This window comes from Andrographis paniculata, unplaced genomic scaffold, assembly GCF_009805555.1.
Source record: "Andrographis paniculata isolate CXL003 unplaced genomic scaffold, ASM980555v1 Contig80END, whole genome shotgun sequence".
Classification (NCBI taxonomy): domain Eukaryota; kingdom Viridiplantae; phylum Streptophyta; class Magnoliopsida; order Lamiales; family Acanthaceae; genus Andrographis; species Andrographis paniculata.
In genome coordinates this window covers 4,182,389-4,199,292 of record NW_026137618.1, presented here as the reverse complement: position 1 = coordinate 4,199,292, position 16,904 = coordinate 4,182,389, and the positions used below count along the sequence as shown (strand labels likewise).

At 30.7% G+C, this 16,904-nt stretch overlaps 2 protein-coding genes across 2 annotated transcripts; both read left to right on the top strand.

The window, feature by feature from the left end:
- Positions 1–999: 999 nt before the first annotated feature.
- Positions 1,000–7,406, top strand: LOC127240832 (zinc finger protein VAR3, chloroplastic). The gene is made up of 7 exons (XM_051259653.1): positions 1,000–1,482; positions 2,408–2,525; positions 2,628–2,968; positions 3,616–3,732; positions 4,172–4,270; positions 6,847–6,945; positions 7,043–7,406. The coding sequence occupies exons 1-7, from the start codon at positions 1,097–1,099 to the stop codon at positions 7,155–7,157; spliced, it is 1,275 nt and encodes a 424-aa protein (XP_051115610.1). The 5' UTR covers positions 1,000–1,096; the 3' UTR covers positions 7,158–7,406.
- A 4,424-nt stretch (positions 7,407–11,830) lies between these two features.
- LOC127240839 (surfeit locus protein 1) lies at positions 11,831–15,802 on the top strand. The gene is made up of 6 exons (XM_051259669.1): positions 11,831–12,051; positions 12,242–12,342; positions 13,156–13,394; positions 14,133–14,313; positions 14,407–14,690; positions 15,231–15,802. The coding sequence occupies exons 1-6, from the start codon at positions 11,919–11,921 to the stop codon at positions 15,289–15,291; spliced, it is 999 nt and encodes a 332-aa protein (XP_051115626.1). The 5' UTR covers positions 11,831–11,918; the 3' UTR covers positions 15,292–15,802.
- Positions 15,803–16,904: the final 1,102 nt, after the last annotated feature.

Below are 16,904 nucleotides of genomic sequence, written 5' to 3'. Positions count from 1 at the left end.
GATCAACCGTCCTGTCGGAGTCAAATATTTTTTATTTTGTGTGTCCAACAAACTCAAAAACCCCTGCATTAGTTTCAAATGCATTTTTTAATATATCATAACATTAAAATATTGTAACTAAATTATTGTATTAAAATAAATGTTACAATCTACAAAATGATGTCCATATCAATATATTTTCTATAAGTAAATCACTACAAAAATAACAAATGGAATTGAAAAAACACAAACCTGAATAACACTCAATATCCTATAATTGACAACGCAGGGGTTAATTGACAAATTTAGTCATACTTGTCTACGATATTACCATTTCGTACAACTGTTCAAAATAACAAATATTACACTATTAAGGACATTTACGTAATAACATGTAGTTATCCGTGCAGCTTCTCATATATATATATGTGTTTAAGGATATATGCAAACAGTACATATTATTATTACACACATCATATGCTATGTATAATAAAGTTATGTGCGGTTTTTTAATAATAACAAGCGGGCTGTATAAAAGTATGCTAGGAAATAAATTAACTATTATGTGCTGTATATGATTATAGCATATTGTCAGTTTATAGTTTATGTGTTGTATTTGTATTATATTAAGACTATAACATATCTGTTTTGTTGGTATTTGCATTATATTATATATAAAGTGTACTGTTTATAGTAATATTATGTGGTGATGTGGTGTTCAGCACAGTGACACGGTTTAAATAATTGAATTTATAGTGGGTTTGTTTGTCTAATATTTTGAATTAAAATATACTTTTTATTTGATATACAATGACTTGTGTATGAAATTAAGTTTTAAAGTTTTTAAAAATAATATTATATTATATATTAAAAATCGTGTAAAAAAATTAATTGAAAACACAAATTCAGTATGCGAAAAAGAAATATATATATATATATATAATAATTATTTATTTATTTATTTTATTTTTTTTCAGTTATAGTATTTCATTTTTAAATTCTTTTATCTTCTCCACCCAATATCAGTTGCACAGCGGAGCCGCATCTCCGTCCTTGCAAAACCCTCCAAAACCCCTACCGGAAAATTGAACAAGCCCACAAGGAATCGAGCTAAAATATGGCTTCTGCAAGATTGTTCGCTCTCCTAGGACCTTCATTTCTACGTAACTCCCGCAAGTCCGCTCAAATTTCCCCAAAATTTGATATATTTTGCTTCAATCCTTCCACACGGTTCAGGTGTTCCTATTCGGCGGCATTTTCTCTCGATTCTGTAGCTTCTAATCTCGCTACTGGGGATTCTCCCGCAGCTCCTGCCCATCCGTGGCCAGAATGGATCAAATTTGTTGACAGCTTGAAGGCTAAAGGCTACCTTACTCAAAAGGCAGCTGCTTCGGAAGATGGTGACAGTGGTAGTAATAATGCGGGGGCTTCTGTTTACAATGATATGAAGTTGGTTAAGGACGCGTGCTTGAGCTTCGGACGCGATCGTTTTGACATTTTCAAGTATTTGCATCCCACCTTATTCTTTTTGTGTATTATTAGTATTTCCTGTTGTTTAGTTCAGTGAAATAGTGTCTCGATCTTATAATTTTAGAATGTGATTCATTTGTGGACTTTTCATTTGGTGTTCTTTTGTGTACGTGGAGTGGGCGTTCTTGTCTGATTTTGTTTAGGATGTTTTTGGATGTTTTGGAATTGAAATTTCTTTAATGGAGAATAGGTTTTGGATTTGATGTTCTAAATGGAAAATCAACAGGTTTGAGTAATGATTTGAATGGGAAATGGGCTTGTAGATGTAATGTTATAATTGGAGTATGGAAGTGGTGGATGTGATGTAGTTTTAGGAGAAGAATTATTTTGCTGTTTTACAGTGCAAAAATGCAAACAAACACATTTACCTGCCAATGTTCTTACCTTCTTAAGTAAATGTATGATTACAAATATGCATGCTTGTTGTGTTTGGCTGCAATTTAATTTCGAGGTATAATTTTAAAAATTTCATGCTTGTTGTGCTTGGCTGCAATTTAATTTCGAGGTATAATTTTAAAAATTTCATGCTTGTTGTGCTTGGCTACAATTTAATTTCAAGGTGTGTTGTTTTCCGTTGTTGTAAGTAAATGTAATTTGGTGGAAGCTAATAATTGTATGAAGAGGGACACTGTTATTTATTGCTATAGTTCTTTCGATATCCTCGAAGTATCTCAATAATACTATAATTCTGTATTTATTGTTATTTTGGTTGTGGTTTAGTTGGGACATTACTGGATATAGTGATAGCATCTTTGCAGGTTTTAAGTTGTTTTCTGAGAAATGAAAGTGCTAAGGCTCATTTGTTTACTTGGGGGTTTGATTGTATCGTTAGCAACAAATGATGCTTAATATGTGATGTTGTCTGTCTGATTGAAGAACTTTTTATTTTTTGTTGCAGATCATTATCCACTCAAGATATTCAAACAGTTGTAGAGAAAGGCTGTCCTACTCTTTATCGAAAAGCCGTTAACTCATCAAAAAGGTTGAGAGCATATCTGAAAATTGATGAAGCAGCTGTAAGTGTGCCTTTTGCATCCTTTAGAATATATTTCTGTTTTTAGAATTGAGGTTGCAACTCTTTTATCATGTGGTTCATTTGTTTTTTCAATTGACTTCAGGTTTGCGAGCCATGCAATTTTGTTAGGTCATGTGATAGAGCATTTTGTCTATTAAAAGATGGTGAAGGTGATGCACGAACTGTAGATGTGGTCCGAATATTACTTATCTGTGCATTGCAGTCCGCCACTGTTTTTGGAGAAAATAAACTGGCAGAGAGAGAGATTATCGAATCATCCGCAAGGAAATTGCTCTCAGAGTTGATTGAGCTTGGAGATACACCTCGTGACCCTAATATTCAAGCTCCTCCTTCGACTCCGCAAAGAAAGAAGTCCTCTCGTTCTTCAGATGGTGAAAACCCAAAATATGTTTTTGTGACTTCAAATGATTGGCCGTGCAGCAAGTAAGGGTGAAATATAATATGTTATGTATAATTGTTTATATTGCTTAACTTGATTTGGAGAAATTATTCTCATTTTCTGACCCTACTTAATGATGTCATGATCTTAGTGACAACATGGTTATAGTCATCTGAAGTTTTAGATTTTGTTGCACATATTCACTCTCACAGAGATACTTCAACTGATTTTGGATTTGGTAATATAGAATCAAAGTTGTTATAAGTATACAATCCGTGTTATAGATAAAATTAAAGAATTTACATTGCATATCTTTTTCAACAGTCTGTCAAACAACACTGATGTTATCAGCTTGCACTATATCACTGGCTCAAACTTCCCCTGGTTGATATTTTTCTAATATGCTTATCAAGCGCAACTTCTTGAACTCTTAAATGAGCAAACTATACTGTGGTTGTGGGTATGAGGTACCCAGAGCACATAATTTAATGGAGATGGAAAAAAGGCGATTGGATTTGTCTTTCGTAATTTCTTACATACCATGTAAGAGCTGTCGACATGCTGCCAAGACATCTCTGATTGCTATACTTTCTGTTTGGAATCTGTTTCCTTTGTATACGGTCCAAATCATATTGTTTTTATGCGGATTTTCTAGTAAATTCTAATTTTTGATATTTTACCAATTGTACAGGTGCAAATTTGTGAACTTTGCGAGAAATGTGAGATGTCTACAATGTCAAGCTGAGAGACCAATAAGTATAGGTGATAATAGTCCTGAAAAGAAGAAAGGGGATTGGGATTGCCCTAAGTGAGTTTTAGATTGCTGTCACTGGCATATGTAATTCGTTTTGATCGTTATATTGTCTTCTTGACTAGTTAGTCACTATAAAAGTAATTTAGCTTGTGCTCTTTTGTGGATTTTTCAAAAATTTTCGCTATTCAATTAATTTTTTCCCCAAAAATATCAAATCAAACATATATTTTTAGTTTTTATATTATACTAAAAATCAATTTTGAACATTACATCAACACCTGTTTATATTACATCAAACAATTATTCAAATTCCAAACTTTCCTATTCAAAAATTCAAATCCATAATCCAAAAACTCCTTTAGGAATTGTGTTATATACTTGTGACTCATGATGTTGCGATACTTCTGCTTTTGTGGAATTTTCTAGTAGATTCTTTTGAATGTTGTAATTTCCAATTACAACCACAACATGATCACCATCCTATATACTGCAGGTGCAATTTTATGAACTTTGCAAAAAACACGAAATGCCTGAACTGTAAAACTGAGAGGCCTGCGAATGAAAGGAAGAAAGGAGATTGGGATTGTCCTCGGTGAGTTTACAAATTGCTTCCACTGGCATATCGAATTCATTTTGATAGTTATATTCATTGGTCTTTACTAGTTGGTCACTACAAACTCAATCTAAGAACGTTGCGCTATCTACTCATAGTGTGTCATATCTCTTTGAAAATATGTTAATGAGTTGATGAACCCTGTTCTTGTGGTTGGACTCAGTTTAATATGGAGGGGCATGTGACACTGTCAAATTTATCTGGTAAAAGAAGGTTTTATGTTTCTTTGCTTGGAAGCAGACATGAAATATGCTTTACCAAATTTAAATTTTGTTGAGGCTTGAAAAGTATGATTCTGCTATGATGTACTCCCTCCGTCCCATGTAATTTGGGTGTGTTAATGTAGATACGGAAATTTAGGTAAGATATAATTAGTAAGTAATTAAGAAGTGTTTTAGTAAAAATAATTATTGTATAATAGAAACAAGTATAGATATTAAAATAATTAGATAGTTTAATTAAAATTTAAAAAATTATAAAATATAAAATTTAAAATGTGATTAAAGTGTATAATTATATTTTCCAAAAAGGGAAATGACAAGTTATGTGGGACGGACGAAAATAGAAAATAAGGACAAATTATATGGGACAGAAAGAGTATCTCTTATGAGTATAGTCAATGCAAAAGTAGAAGTCATGAATAGTATTCTCTGTACCAAACATCTTGCAATATTTTTTTTTTGATCTGCCCCAAACATAGTGCAATATTACGAAATAGGAAATAATTAACTATATTTTATTCTTAATAAATATACACCACACTTTATCTCATTATATCACACAAATAAAACAATAACTTTACACTTCTCTCTCCTACCATGTTACCTAATTTTCAAATTATACTACTTAATAATATCCACTTAAATTTTTGTGTCAGACCAAATGTTGTACCATGTTTGGGATGACGGGAGTATAAATCTGCCGAAATATGCTGAACTAAATAAAAAATTTTCAGAAGTGAGATGGCTGTGCAACAGTCTAGGGGAATGATGTATTTGGATCTTTAGTATTTCCTAGCCCAAAGATTTTGACTTAAAAGATAAAACTGATTTCTTTAGACTTGTCAGGTTTTTGTCTGAATTGCAAGAGGTGGTCTTGGCCCTTCGAGTCCAACGATTCTATGAATAGGCCGCTTTGAAATGATTTGGAACAAGTTTGTGTACTTAACATGTTGCTTATGTTTGGAAACCTTAAAAGTTCTTGAACTAAGGAGTATGTAACCAAGATTGCTTTACTATCGTTGAAGTTTTACTCACAAGCTGACCGTGTCAGAAATGAGCTAACCTGTTCTAATTTTTATGATTGAATCACACATGCTGAATGATGAATGTTATCTTGGAGGCTAGAAATTGAACTAGGTTTTGCAAAAACAAAGATTGAATGGATTCATTTATTGAGGGACTCAATTGACAATTTCACATAATAGAAAACTTCAGTTTGTACATTTGATGAATCATAGAAATATAGGAATGTTTCTTCCTTCGTTTGTTGTTTACTGCACATCTTAGCTTCGATCCTGTTAAAAATAACTACTGTACCATGTAGTGTTAATTTTGAAAGCCTCTTCCTTTTCTTCCCATGTTTTTATAGTTTTTAGAATATATTATATATCTTGCCGGGATTTCAAGGTATCTGCTACTGTGCGGTTCTAAGAATACTTGCGAAGGCACAAATGCTTTATTTGGAATTGGAACCTTGGTATAAGAGGAAGAAATAAAATGTAACAAAAATAAAAGATTTTGAATTCTACTATGCTGGGCTAACAAAATCTTATTGAACATGAACTTCTTTAACATCTAAATTATATATATATATAGAATGAAAATGGTTCTCTGAATATGTGACCTTGAATTGAAGTGATCCATTTAACCTTTCTTGGACCATTAGTGCTCTATGAAATGGAAGTAACGTGTTTGTTGTTTGTTTGTTTGTTTTTTGTAAGGTCCGAAGAATCGTAAAAGTATTATAAAGAATGATGTTTTGTGTGTTTTTGTTGAATTGTTGTTATATGTAAATATTGTACTCCCTCCGTACCTACAATGTTCACATTTCTATTTTCGTCTATCCCATTTATTTTGTTGTTTTTTTTTTTTAAAAGAATTATACATTTTTATTTTTTAAATTTTGATTTAGACTAATTAGATATCTTAATTTTAATCTTAAATTATTTTTATTATTCGATAATTACTTTCACAAATACATGTTTAAGTATTTACTAATTATATTTTTCCTAAATTTTCGTGTTTACAGTAAAGTGGACACCTTAGTCGGGACGGAGGGGGTATATTTTAGATAATATTTAGGGAATCTTGGACATTAAAGACACAAAATAACCAATATTGTTGTATTTAAGTCGGACATGGATGCGACACTCCCTTGTAAGGGAGAATATCTACAGCACTTTTATAGAAAATGGCTTACTTTTTATTTTGATGTCCTTATTGGACAAGGTATCATTACTTCGTCTTAAATATTTACGACATTCTATTGATTGTATTTCATTCATCAGTGTTTCTTTTTTTTTTTTTTTCAATGTCCGAATTCTTGTCTTTCAGGTGTACCTTCTTCAATTATGCAAAAAACCAACAATGTTACAAGTGTGAGGAGCCGCGCCCTCAGAGGGAGCTAAGACCCGGGGATTGGGAATGCCCCAAGTGAGTCTAGTAACACGGTTTTTCTGCCATATCATTCTACCTTTTGTCTGCCTGACATAAAACTTTGTTCAATAATCACAATAAATCCTACCTGCAGATGCGATTTCCTGAATTTCGGTCGGAACACCATCTGCAAGAGATGCAATTTTGATCGGCCCACACCTTCAGTGTTGGACAACAACGATGATCATTTGTGGAAGAAACCTTATTGAGTTCCCGCCAGTCTAAGCCGAGCAATGGTGTTGTGCGTAGAGATACACAAATAACGGGAGTGCATACGTAATTTTGGGCCGAACCAAAAGTGGTAAGTAATTAAGTTGCTTTGAGTTGAGTTTAGGATTTTTGATGCAAAGCTTGTTGTATTAACACACCTTCTTTTGTGTTAGAATTATTTCCAATACATGGAGGCAAATTTTGGGTTACTTGTTTTTGGTATATGCTAAGGTGAACCACATTATACATTTCTGGATTGCAAGCATTTACCTGTCCCTTATTCAGAAACTATAGTGATTTTGGTGTTAGAATGAATGCATTTAATTTGAATAAACTAAGGCATGTTAGGATGGAGGGATTTTGGTTAATACTTCCTCAATCGTTCAAATCTATGCTCACTTTCCATTTTAGGTTGTCATTGAAAAATATTCTATTTTCTTTTTTAAGTAAACAATTATTACATTTTTTGTACATTTTTTTACTATAAAAGGAAAAAAGTAACAATTATTACTCACTTTTATTAAAATTCGTGCTCGGTCAAATAAATACACACGACGGAGGGAGTAGTATTTTTTAAAATGATTATCTAATTTATTAGTTTTGGTTAAAAGTATTTTAAATGACTGGCAAATTAGTTTTGTTTGGTGTGTAGCTTGAAATTGATTTAGAATGGGTTGTTAGATTTGAATTTTTGTTTAAATAATATTTTTAAGTGATGTTTTGTGAAAGGAAATAGTTTATATATATATATATTTGGAATTACAAAAGAATAAAGTCTAGGGTATGTTTTTTTTGATGTAATTTAAAAAATTTTGGTTTGAATTTGATATTAAAATAATATACGATGAAATATTTTGCGAGAGAGTTTTACAGGGGAAACGTAGAATCGAAATAGTAAAAATTTGGGATTTGGGGTTAAAGAAACAGATCCTAAGACTTCAAATTTATTTTGTTTGATAATGCTGATAAATTTTAATCTTTCAATTTGTTGTAGATTTCAAATTTATTTTCTTTTAATATTTTAAGTACTCTTTGTATTGTGATATTTAAATATTTTATATGTTTGTTTTGAGGATCTTGAAAGATTTTCACTATCCAAACCAAATTTTTTTCCATTAAAATATGAAGTTAAAAACATATATTTTTTATTTTTTATATTATACTAAAAATTAAATTTATATTTAAAATATCAAATCAATATTTATTTAAATCATATTATATAATTATTTCAATTCAAATTTTTTATTATTCAAATTCTAACCAAAAATCCAAATCTCTAAACAAACACAACAATTTTAAAACATTACATCAATACTAAATTATATTTGTTTTTGTACTAGTATTTCAAACTAGCACAATCAAATTTATTATATATCAATGTTTGCATTTACTATGTTTAGAAGATTGGATGTTAATGAACCTATTTTCTAATTTTTTATAGATCATCCCAGCAATAAAAAAGAAATGGCCAAAGAATTTACATTCAGCAAAATAGCACATCATTGTCATATGAAACACTTAGTGACATTTCATTGTCACCGAAATATTATTTTTATCATATACAATAAATACAACATACATACTTATAATAATAAAAGGGCAGCACAACTATTTCTTTATTCTACAAAAATTTAGGCATATTCATAATAAATTTATCATATCAAATTAAGAGAACTAACCAATATTTTCATCATGTCCAACTGAGGAAGGCAACACAGAAACAAAAATTAACCTAGAAATCTCATACCAAATAATTTAACAATAAGTACAAAATTGAAATTTAGTTATCTCACAGTGTGAAAATGGAAGGAAAATGGAGCAATTGGAACCCTTCAAATATAGTTAACGGGCGTTTGAACCGCAACGGTGAAGTTGGACAAAATGAAGAAATATATCCGTCGATATGGCTATGGGACTGTTTTTCAATGGTTGTTTCAGCCACATAGGAGAATGAGTCGTCATCAAGTGCCGACACCGCCGATTCGTCAGGGAAAAGAGTATCGAGAACAACCTCAACTGAATTAGTCGAAGAGAAATACGTACCTGTGAGGTCTGTATCTACCTCGTTTGAAACCCTCGGCGGCGGCGGCGCGGCAACCGATTGGAAATCGGCTCGCACATCTCGGAGAAGAAAGAGATCGGCTAGGTTTTCTCCACGGCGTTTGGGAGGAAGAGATCCGTCTTCTATTTCTATTTAATTTTATTTATATTTAGTGCTTTTAAAATATTAATTTTATATATTTGGAAAATATATTTAATTCTATTAATTTATAGGAGTAATTGTTAATTATGTTTTTAGTAGATAAAATTTAATAAAAATAAAAAGGTGTCAAGTGCAATGGGACGGACGCAAAAAAAGTGTGAAGTGTGGTGCTAGGGGAGGGAGTATTAAATTAAAATGAATATAATAAACATGATTATATTTGAATTGAATAGACCTTAGAACATATATTATCATGTTTGAATTCAATTCATATAAACTTTCATATTAATAAAAATTAGTCAAGCAAATCAATTCACAAAATTCAAATTAAGTTTGTCATATAAAATAATATAAAAATATTGAATGTGTATAATATGGAGTAATATTTTTGGAAAAAACGTGTGAAAAAAAATTTAAAAAACAAATCATAATCTTTACATTGATAAGGAGAATTTTTTTTTTAAAAAAAAAAAATTAGAGTACTCGTATGGAATGTCTTTTTCAAATTAAATTTGAAAACAACAAAAATTTATATGAAAAAAAAGAATCAACACTACTAAAAAATCCTAATTACATAACAAAAGAAATAATTTTTTTTTTATACAGTTGGATATATATTTATATTATATTATTTATTTTATCAACTATTAATGTCTTTAAATAGATACTCCCTCCGTCCCATATAATTTGTCCTTATTTTTTATTTTCGTCAGTCCCACGTAACTTATCCTTTCTATTTTTGAAAATATAATTATGCACTTTAATCGCATTTTAAATTTTAAATTATAATTATGATAATATTATATTTATATAACAATTATAATTTATTGATTTATATATTTTCAATTTTTAAAAATTTCTTGCCACCATTCACCAAACAAAAGTACTTAGAGGGGAGCTGAATGGAACCAACAAGACAAAAAAAATCTTAATTACGGGAGAAAAAAAAAAAAAAAAGCAATAATCCAAATATACAATACAACAGTAGTTTTGAAAGAGTATAAAAAATATATTAGTAAAAATAATTATCATATAATAAAAATAATTTTAAATTAATATTGAAATAATTAATTCATCCAATTAAAATTAAAAGTTAAAATATAATTAAAAAATATAATTTTTTTCCAAAAAACCGTACACACAAATTGAAAATATAAACACCTTAAGAGAGATGAGTAGAAATTTTGGCCCTAATTGTTTGGTCTGTGGATTTGGTGGGATTTCGTGATTTGGTTATAAAATTGATAATGAAATTTTAAGTACGTGAGATTTTAAAATCCTGCAAATGTAGGAATTTTCAGTAACAGTGTACTACTGTTATTTTAAAATTCTATGTTATTGTATTTTTTATTTTACTATTATACCCTCCCATAAAAAAATCATATTTCTTTTCCTTTTATTAAATGTATATAAATATATATTTATATTTAAATTATATTTTATTGGTTTATAAAATATAATATTATATTTAAGCATACTACTACCAATTATATATTTATTTATAAAAATGTTATATATATTTAATTCTTTTACCAATGATAATTTAAATAAATTAATAATTTAAAATATCAATTAATAATTTAAATTTATTTTAATGGTGTATTAGTTTTGTTTTTTAGTTTAAATTTTTTATTTATATTAAATATGAGAAAGAATGTCGAGAGTATAAAAAATAGTTAAATTTTCGTATTTTTTAGAATATAGATTATATATTATAGTATATATTTTGTATGAATATATATTATATCTTTTAATATTAATCGAAAATCGTATTAATTTTTTTTTTCTTAAAATACACAAAATTTAGTAAAAAATAAAGTTTACGAAAAAAAAAATGGATGTAAAGTTTAATTTATCACAATAAATAAAATTCGTGAAAGGATAATTACATCATTTAAAATATCAAAAATTAAAATCCTTAAACCAAACACCCCCAACAAAACACATGATATACAGTAAATCCTATCACATATAAATCCTACTAGCAAAATTCCAATCACATCAGAAAAGTCCTTGAACCAAACAGCCTATAATAAAATTTGTTAATTTAGGATGTGTTTGTTTGGTAGTTGGGTTAATTTTTAATACTCCCTCCGTCTCAAAAAAAGTATCCATTTGTTTTTTTCACGTAGTTTTAGAAATATTAGTATTATATTGAGTTATAATAGGAACAAAGTAGAAACGACTAAAATAACCTTGTTAATATGTGTGATATAAATGTAATGATATTTGTGTAATATATTGTAAATTGTAAGGGTATTTTTAATGTTAAGTAAATAATATAATTACTAAAAAAATTGATACTTGTAATGGACTAAAATGATACTTTGTTATCGGACGGAGGTAGTATAATATAAAAGTATAAAAAATAAATATTTAATTTGTTATTTTTGAAGAAAAAAAAAATCGATGAAAAGTATACAATTGAGACTCGAGACAAATAACATTTTTCCCCCTAATATTTATTTGAGAAAAGAAAATAAAAGCCTTAAAAGTGGAAGCAAAACCCTCTCGATACGACGCCGTTCTTGATGTCATCTCCGCCGTACAAACCACCATGTCCCTCTCTAAAACCCTAACTCAGAATCTCCGGCGCCGGCCGGCTCTTCCGATCCCTGCCAACCTTCTCCAGAAATCTTCTCTCATTTCCACCTCTGCTCCTGCCGCGTCTGCCGAACCTCAGCAACAAGGTTATGCGTCTTTTCTTTTCTGGTTTGGCGTTCCGACACTCCACCCTTTCTGGTTAATACTTTCTCAATGATATTGTATGAAGAAACAGGAATTTATCTTCTTTTTCTTTTCTCGTTATTCCGTAGAAATGATCTATTGTTTTTCCCTTTTACGGAATTGTGCTTTGATATATATATGTACGGATTTCAGATAGACGACAGAGATCGACATGGTCAAAGCTGTTGTTGTTCGTACCAGGAGCCATCACATTTGGCCTTGGCACTTGGCAAATCATTCGAAGACAAGAAAAGGTTCCCTTTTTATTACTTTGAGTTTTAGTATGTAACAGAATTAACTTTGTATATTTGTTGATTTCAATATATATATATATATATATGATTTGATTGCCATTTTGAAATGTATAAGCACTTGTATTATAGGATAGGATGTTTGAATTGTAATAATTTACCAGAGTATATAATCTTTAATGTGAGGAAGAATGGTTATGTATATGGATTTTAAATTCTGACTATAAGTAGATGTAATAATAAACAACTGATTGGAATTTGCGAATTTATATGCAACGAAAATGACGACATCGTTTGGAAATAGAGTGTACTATGGTGTAAAATGTATCAAACTTGGTGCAAAGAGTTGATTCCTGCCGTAGTTGTATATCTTGTTTCGTGCCAATATGTGTTAGCTTTGCAGTGTGTAGTTCCAAGAGTGATATCTAGGAATGGCAGTGGACAAATGTAAAATGTTATTAGACTTCACGTAATAAAACTAGACGAATGGATATAATCATTTGAGATGCTGCAATGCTTTGGTCGTGATATTAATTCAATACAGGGTGCCTAAAAGCCTAAACGAGAGATTTGCAAATCAAATTTTCTAATGTTTATTGTAGTCCATTGTTTCCTAATCGATATTCTTGATGTCTTGTTCAAAATTGCTATTTTGGCGGTATTCTGCAATGGCGAAACTATTAACTTCTTTGGACTGATTTTTGGAAGAATAAGAGGCACAAGAGTTTGCAATATCTTCCTTTCAGCTGAATTACAAGGCTTACAGTAGAGTTTTCTCTATTTTATTTAGTTAACTATTTTTGGTATATCTTATAGATAAAAAAGTTGGAGTACCAGCAAAGTAGGCTAAGAGACGAACCGCTTAAGGGGAATGAAATTGGGCCTGCAAGTGGAAGTTTGGATAGCCTGAAATTTAGAAGAGTCCAATGCAGAGGAGTTTTTGACGAGAAGAAGTCAATTTATATAGGCCCTCGGTCGAGGAGCATTTCTGGGGTGACTGAAAATGGATACTACCTTATAACACCCCTCGTTCCAGTCCTTGATGATCCCAAAAGGTATGCTTATTATTAGATCTGTGCTATTGTGCTTAATGTAAGTATTTATTATTGCGACACTTTTTTACTGAACATTTCAATTATTTTTTGGCGAAAATTTCTATCATCATTACCATACACAGTGCTACCATTGTCATTATTTGCGTAGTGAGAGAACCTAACACAACCTGTTAGGGGCAATTTCTTTGCTAGCTTTTTTTTGTTATTGCCAAACATTATATATATGAATTTTCGATCATTGATTTAGGAGATAATTATGGGCCATAGACTGTTTACTGATGGAATGTGGTTAGTACTGCAAATACAGATATTTACTAATTGATCAATCTTGACAACTTAAGCTGTTACGTAGATGTGGCCATGGTTTCAGAGAAAAAGCTTCTGTGTTCTCATTTCCACCGTCACCTGTAATAAAAGATGTTTCATGTTTAAAGCTTTAACAGAAAAAAGAACTTTGGTTAGGGTCTAAATGTGGACATATATATAATATGATTAAGCTTGTAAGTCAGACAGTCATGCAATGCTAGATAATGCATTCGTGCTTGGAAAAGAGACAAAACTATGAAAATCCAAATTCTTTTTGGCACTCAGCTAGTTTCGTCAACAATAAAGGAGACGCTATGATAAAACATTTTTTCGTCCTACAAAATTTTCTAATGGAAATATATATCAGTTGTGCAATGTAAACTGAGGATTCCATTTATGCTTTTCAACTGATTAGTTGCTGAATTTTCGCAGTGTCGGATCGCCTGTGCTAGTCAATAGGGGGTGGGTCCCACGGAGTTGGAGAGATAAGGCACTAGATGCTTCAGAAGAGAAACCATCATCTAGTAGCTTATCCATTTCCACTCAAGGGACTGACGAGAGCCCCAGAAAATCTTGGTGGCGCTTTTGGTCGAGTAAGGAAGAAACTCTTGAGGTTAAAATCAAAATGTTGTTCCTTCTTTTTGTCGTAAATATAAATTCAGTTACTCCATAATGAAACTACATTGCATTTCATTTAATCTGACAGCATCACCATCCGTCTGTCGATGCTGTTGAAGTTACTGGAGTTATACGGGACAGCGAGAAGCCCAGTATATTTGTTCCAGCAAACGATCCTGATGCGGCTCAGTGGTTTTATGTTGATGTTCCGGCCATAGCTCGTGCGTGTGGCCTCCCAGAGAAAACACTATACATTGAAGATATAAATGACAAAATTAACCCAAGTAACCCTTACCCTATCCCAAAGGATGTTAGTACGTTAATCCGCAGTTCAGTAATGCCACAGGACCATCTCAACTACACAATAACATGGTAATTATTTCTTCATAGATTGTTTCATTTTGACGCTTCTACTTCATTAGCTTGATTACGTTTTGTCTGTTATTTTTCTTATTAAACGGTATTTTGTGGTTTCATCTATATCCTTCCGATCACATAGAAATTAATCATCGTTCCCTTTAGCTTGATTCTTTCGCTATACATTAAGGGCCATGCTTTCTACTGTTGTCTTGTTTATTGGTACATGATCAAGTCCCGTAAATTGATGCGATTTTTGTGTTACTATAAAGTGTTTTTGTATTTCAATATGTTGATTCCTCGATTAGAATTTCTAGGCCATCGATTCCTGTTAGCTTGTACTATCCGGCGCCTCATATAAGATTTCTGCATTTTTTTCTTTAGCTAACAGCATAATGGCATTCTCTCTTTACCTGAAATACGCCGTTTGATACCATTCAAGCCTGTTACTTGGGATTGCACCATGGCTAATTCGATTTTTTTTTTTTTTTTTTTTTTTTTATAAAACTCCGCATTTAGTTAATGGAGATGAGCTAATATTTAAGCATTTTGCAGGTACTCATTGTCTGCTGCCGTAACTTTCATGGCTATTAAGAGGCTCAAAAGCCAGAGGTAGCATCGATGCAGGCAAGCACAAGGACACGTTCTTTTATTGTATCCCATTTTCGTATTTGAGGTATAACTTCCAGAAAATCTGTTCGACTCCATCCTCACCTCACCTCACCACATTTGCGCTGTCTTTGGAATTTTTCTGCAACTTGAATGTTCAATAAAACTCCTTGAGTGAGAAGAAGGAAGGATTCAATAAAAAGAAGATATACTTCGACGATCTCTCTACTTTTGGAGCTCTTGTGGAAGTGCTCCAATTGTTTTCTTTTCCGGCAGCGGGCATCGACCTTGATTCTTCTTCAGCACGCCCGCAAGATTTTAGCGCGAAATCGAAACTCGACCTCGGTTGGGAGGTATTTTGAACTATATATATGATCCATATCTTTTTTGTATTTTTATTTTATTTATGGAAGATCAATTTACTATGATTAGTAATGGATACCTTTGTTAGATTCTATGAACTTGGTGAGAAATTGCCCATGCTTCAAAATTTCAGATTACGTAGACATTTGCTTCTGTGCTTGATTTCGGTTTCTATTTTTAGTTTCTACTTATTCTTAAAATAGATTCAATTGTATTCTTATGAAAAAAAAAATAAAAATAATAGTACCTCCGGTCACACATAAAGTATACAACGGTGTCTAAGAAATAATAATATTTTAATTATAGTGGGTAGTTAAAAGTAATGTAATGATATTTTTGCCTTTGCTACTAAAAGTAATGATATGATGCAAAGCAGAGGTATTTGAAGTAAAAAATTAGGTATTTAATAAATGTTTATTATGTAATTGGACGTTCCAAAATAAAAATATGCATACTTTCTAGCTGGACGGACGGATAGAGTAATAATCTTCGAGGCTGAAAGGATCTAAGGAGAGAAGGAAAAGAAAGAATAATAAAATCTGCTAAGGTTAGATGATTATTTTATTTTACTTTTTAAGTAGCATAGGAATAAGCATTTTTATGATTTGACTTTTGGTTTAAGGTACGGATAATTGTATTGAAAATATAAAATACACCCTCCGTTTATTTTCTAATGTCATATTTGATATTTACATGTATTTTTAGGTAATTAGAGTTTTTGTTATAAAATGACAAATTTGTCTTTAATCTTGCGTATAGAAAATGAAAGAGTAAATAGAGTAAGAGTAAAAAAGAGTAAATTTTGTGTATAAAAATAAAAAGAAGACAATAATTGTTGGACATTTCAAATAAAAAAGTAGGACGTTAATTTGTGGACGAGGGAGAATATTATTTTAAATTAAATATCTCACACTTTTTACTATTATATAAAGTAATTTATATTTTTTAATATTATTTTTTGGGAATGACAATCCACAAATTGGATTGGATGAACAGAGTCGTAATAACCACTGCTCGATGTGTTTTTTATATTATGTATGGAGAATTTTGTTAGTAATATAAAAAATATATTTATATTGAATTGTTGATTTTTTTTGTAAATGTATAAAATACATATTATATATTTTTAACAATATTTTATAACAAATCGTTGCATCTAAAAATAGTAAATGAACAAACTATTGTGACAGTCTTAAAAACAAATAGTGTTGAGACTTCATTTAACATATCATACCTATTTATATACTCAAATAATAC